Source organism: Nanorana parkeri, unplaced genomic scaffold (genome assembly GCF_000935625.1).
Source record: "Nanorana parkeri isolate BGI_ZX_2015 unplaced genomic scaffold, ASM93562v1 scaffold131, whole genome shotgun sequence".
NCBI lineage: Eukaryota > Metazoa > Chordata > Amphibia > Anura > Dicroglossidae > Nanorana > Nanorana parkeri.
Genome location: NW_017306399.1, coordinates 352,396 through 357,856, shown reverse-complemented (window position 1 = coordinate 357,856; position 5,461 = coordinate 352,396). Strand labels below are relative to the sequence as shown.

The 5,461-nt window shown below is 46.4% G+C and overlaps 1 protein-coding gene across 11 annotated transcripts in view; it reads right to left on the bottom strand.

The window, feature by feature from the left end:
* The window catches only part of NFIA (nuclear factor I A), a 312,201-nt gene that overhangs the window by 297,544 nt on the left and 9,196 nt on the right, over positions 1–5,461 (bottom strand). For 4 of the 11 annotated variants that reach the window (XM_018553862.1, XM_018553864.1, XM_018553866.1 and 1 more), the window contains exon 1: positions 2,688–2,784. The exons of 1 other annotated variant lie outside the window; for it this stretch is intronic. In XM_018553862.1, coding sequence (XP_018409364.1) covers positions 2,688–2,714 — 27 coding nt within the window. In that variant the 5' untranslated portion in view covers positions 2,715–2,784. 6 more of the 11 variants (XM_018553856.1, XM_018553859.1, XM_018553860.1 and 3 more) reach the window with 2 other exon arrangements.

Genomic DNA, 5,461 nt, shown 5'->3' with positions numbered 1-5,461 from the left:
ATATAAGGTCAAAATTTAAGGTTCCATAAAATGCATATAAATCAAGACACTTTAAAACGCGAGATCTTAGGACGCCTGGCACCCGAGTCCTCTATAACGCAATCACGTTGCAAATAAAATAAATTAAGGTTAATGAAGAAATAACAATATTTACTTTATGCCTTAGTAAAAAAAAAAATAACAATAATTTCAATAAATGCACATTTTATGCTAAAACCCGGATAAAAAAACGCTCATCTTGCTTTTTTTTAAGAGCAGTAAAAAAATATATAAAAAATAAAGAAAGGCCACATTGACTATCCAGCATATGACCATGTGCTTTATTTCTTTATAGACACGTCCGAGATATTGTTGGGCCTAAAAATCCCATACGTAATGCCAGGCGACCAACACGTTCAGCGACGCAGGCAACAACAACAACAACAGAAATCACAAGATATTTAATCCCGTAACGCGTCTCGCAATAAAAAAATAATAATGATTAAAAAGAAAAAAAAAACAATGGTTTCTCACCGGCTTGCCAGCTCCTAAACATGTTATCACTTACTGTAGGTTTTGGCAAGCAAGTAATAGCCCTCAAAGTGCTATTCCATTTTTTAATTACAGGTTGGCGAAATAATTTGTCACACACCCCTCAACCCAAAGGCTACGACTACGCTAGAGAAGCCATAAGGCAACGGATCCTGTCCCAAGAATGCAATGAACACAGACATATACGTAAAGAGAAATGCACAGTACCCAGACACTTGGCGCTGGCCAGGCGGAGGTGACCGGTGGCAAGCATCTAGATCCAGGAAAGAGTGTGGAGGGTCGCCCGGCCAAAGCCACTTCCACCTCACCTCCTGTGCCCACTGCCAAGCCAAGTGCCATCAGGCCCCCTCCCCCCAGCACCCGCCTGAAGTAGAGGAGACACTACCACAGGTCTTGCTCCGCACAAGGTGAGGTCTGCTTGGTAGAAAAAGTTGCACGTGGATGTCATCCCCCTTGGGTGGTAGTCGGCGACTAGAGGGGGAGAGAGACGACTCTGTACTGGCCCCGAGAACATAGACACGGCACGGCCAGGACGGCCCCCACACGCACACACACAGGCACACACACACACACACTGAATGACTGACACACACTCACACACACTCACTGTGCGAGGAAATCATTTAATACATTGTACTGGGGATAGCTGACACACAGGCACTCTGTACTGCAAATAAGAAGCATGCACACCAGGATGCAGCTAACCAGCTAACATACGGCGTGCTGTACAAAGCAGCCAATGCACCGTGCAACCGTCCAGCTATCACACACACCGCACAACTGAACTGATCCTGTACTCTACAGCCAGCATGCCTCTACAACAATGCAATAGCTCTGCATGCTCACACACTACAACCGCTGGCCAGCTCACAAAGCTACACTGCTCCTAGTTACTGCCTCAGGCAGGCAATGTGTAGCAGGGAGCAGACCCAATGCAGACTGTACTGCCTCTCCTATTAACCCCTTGCTGCGCTCCAAAACTCAACGCCTCTGTCCTAAGATCAACCAAGTGACATGCATACCACACTAGCACTATCTAGTTCGCCAACACATACGGGACAATCACTTGCACGTTCCAATGAAGTGCGCGCTGGCCTGTGAACTAAGGGAGCGCAGTAACTAAGTAAAACATGCAACTAACTCCTGCACACATACACCGAGCAGCTCATTCACACACCATGCTGCAAAACCAGGTCCATACCGGCACACAATGACTATAAGCAATGTATACAATGACACATGCCCCACGCTGCTGGAGCCAGACACTATTGCAGATCAGCCTGACACTTGCACAAAAAGGAAACTGTTGCAAGTGATCCAAACCAGCCTGGAACTGTTGCAAATAAGCCTGACCCGCTGCAAGACGCTGCAATGAGCGGTCCAATCCACTGTTGCAAGAAAAAGAGCCAGATAAAGAGTCTGGCACTTGCAAAAAGAGACACTGTTGCAAAGTGATCCCTTTGCAAAATAAAAACAGTGACAGTCCTGCAACAATAAAAATCCAGACACTGGGGGGAAAAAAGACACTGTGGCAAGTGGTCTGACCCACTCTTGCAACAATAAAAAGCCAGACCCTGTTGCAAATGACCCTGGATTTAAAAAAAAAAAAAAGGCACTGTTGCAAATGATCTGACCCACTGTTGCAAAAAAAAAGCCAGACACTGTAGCAAAGTCTGACACTTGCAAACAAACAACAAAAAGGACCCAAAAAAAGCAGGCACTGTTGCAAATAAAAAAAGCTGACCCCTGTTGCAAAGTATACTGCTATGTTTGCAAGAACTAAGGTCCCCCCCCAGGGGCAGGGTGACTCCAGGACCAGGAATTCCAGCACTTTTTTTTCTGGACACCAGTCAGCCACAACTCGTCCACAGACACATGACAAGCCAACTTCACTCCTGCAGGCAAACTCCAAGTGTCAGCACTCCGCTGCCAATGTCAAGAGTGCTGAGTGCATTGCATGCGTGCCCCCTTTCCCTCCCCCACCCCGTCCAGCACCCGGAGCCTGGCAATGCCCCTGAGCTGCACAGTCACCACTAGGCAGCACCAAAGTGTGACAGCGGCGGCGGCAGCGGCGCTCCAGGGTCCCCCCTCCCCATGGCACACTGCGGGCCACGTGTGTGCCAGCTCCCCGTGCCTGTGCAATGCGGGCTACTTACCTGGGTGAGACAGAGAGGGGAGTACATGGTGCCGATGTGGTGTGGCCGGGAGAAGAAGAGGCAGACACGGGCGGAGGGAGCAGAAGGGATCACGGCTGCTTCTTCTTCTTCTTCACAGGGGTAGTAATATATAACTGATCACAGGTAGTACGGTATAACTGATCCGAGGGGTAGTAATATATAACTGATCAGAGGGGTAGTATGGTATAACTGATCTGAGGGGTAGTAATATATAACTGATCACAGGGGTAGTAATATATAACTGATCACAGGTAGTACGGTATAACTGATCCGAGGGGTAGTAATATATAACTGATCAGAGGGGTAGTATGGTATAACTGATCTGAGGGGTAGTAATATATAACTGATCACAGGGGTAGTATGATATAACTGATCAGAGGGGTAGTATGGTATAACTGATCCGAGGGGTAGTATGGTATAACAGATCCGAGGGGTAGTATGGTATAACTGATCCGAGGGGTAGTATGGTATAACAGATCCGAGGGGTAGTATGGTATAGCTGATCCGAGGGGTAGTATGGTATAACTGATCCGAGGGGTAGTATGGTATAACTGATCACAGGGGTAGTATGGTATAACTGATCACAGGGGTAGTAATATATAACTGATCAGAGGGGTAGTAATATATAACTGGTTACAGGGGTAGTATGGTATAACTGGTTACAGGGGTAGTATGGTATAACTGATCAGGGGGGGTAGTATGGTATAACTGATCACAGGGGTAGTATGGTATAACTGATCAGGGGGGGTAGTATGGTATAACTGATCACAGGGGTAGTATGGTATAACTGATCAGGGGGGGTAGTATGGTATAACTGTTCACAGGGGTAGTATGATATAACTGATCAGAGGGGTAGTATGATATAACTGATCACAGGGGTAGTATGGTTTAACTGATCACAGGGGTAGTATGGTATAACTGATCAGAGGGGTAGTATGGTATAACTGATCACAGGGGTAGTATGGTATAACTGATCACATGGGTAGTATGGTTTAACTGATCACAGGGGTAGTATGGTATAACTGATCACAGGGGTAGTATGGTTTAACTGATGACAGGGGTAGTATGGTATAACTGAGTGGTTGTAAGGTCACTTTGATGAGTGGGCATAGGAATGCTATATTTATATCTATCTATCTATCTATCTATCTATCTATCTATCTATCTATCTATCTACACATTGTATATATATTGTATATCATTTCTATGGCCACCCTATTGAAATGCTCATACTGCCCCTCTGCTGAGTGACTGATGGCGGCTCTGGGTTGGCACTGATGTATTGTGTATACTGCAAAGAAAAAACTAACGCCGCGGTGTCTGGCGCAAATCTGAATTTTTCTGACAAGACAGTCAAGCATGCGGTTTGCAGAGCGTTGGATGGTCCCCGCAACCGTTTTTTGGCACCTATGGACACTCCTTCGCTTCCCATACAAAAACCAATTAACGCAAGCGTTAGATAAATCGCACCGTAAAGTCGGCTGGATAGCGTACAGTTTGCATGCGAGTAAGATTCACTTGTTTATTTTTGTATATTGTTATAGAATCCAAAATTAGAATTGAAGGGAAATTAGTTAAAAAGTGTTTGTTTTTTTGGCATTGGGAGGTGATATATTAAAAAGTGAACATTGTTGTTTTATAGGTAGTCAGTCTGTTAAAGTCTGCGACTTGCGATTTATTATCCCAGAAAGACGCGGTTTATGGCTCAGAGAGGCCGGCGTAACTTTTGCGCAGGCCCAGCAAAACCGCGTTCCCTCCAAACACCCAATCGGATTTTTTTTTTTTTTTTATTACATTTAAAAATTGATTGAGCCTCACAGGCAAACGTGACTTTGCTGACCGGGCAAACTACTACACTTTCTACTTAACTCTTCCCCGTGGTCACGTAAAAAAAAAAATCATCCAAAATCGAAATAATGGGAATAATTGACGAAACGGCGTTTTTCCAGTTCAGCAAACTGAATCAACTTAAAGGAGAACTATGAGGTGAGTGATTTTCTCTCACCTCCTAGTTCTAGCCGACCTGTGACCATGAGACTGTCACAGGTCGGCTCAGTAGATCGGGAGGTGAGCGAACACATACCGGCGTTCGCTCACCTCTCGATCCTGTCACGGCTCTCTGCCGTGACAGGGGAGGGGCTGGATTCCCCCCGCTCCGATCCGCCAGCGCTGACTGGCGGAACGGACGGGGGAGGGGGCGGGTACAGCTGGCTCTGCCTCTAGATAGGCAGAGCCAGCTGTCAGTCACGCAGCTGGGCGGATCCAGACATAATTGTCGGGATCCGCTTCAGCTGCGGCGTCTTAGTATACCGCGAGCTACAGCTCCCTATATACTGAGCCTAGGGTGACGGGAGGACGCTAGTTTGTGTCCTCCCGTTACCCTAAGGAGAACTATGGGGAAAAGCCTTAACCCCATAGTTCTCCTTTAAGTGGAACATTAAAAAAAATAGAGAGAGAGAGACTCCTAACGTGATTGGACAGCCAAAGCCAACGCTGATTCGATGTTGTTGGCCTAACACTCACCTCCTGTAGTAATTTACCCCTGCTCATAAGCCGGGGGGCCTTCAGCTGTCAGGGTGTGCTGGGACTTGCGGTTCCACAGCAGCCTAAACAGCTGGCCTGCCTTAGACGACTGCAAAAAAAAAAAAGGCAAAGATTCAGTTTACGTAGTGATGTTATAATCTAGCACCGGCTTCCTGTATCACGAGATATCTTCTGCAGCTTCTATCTATTTACAGCTCAATATTGAAACC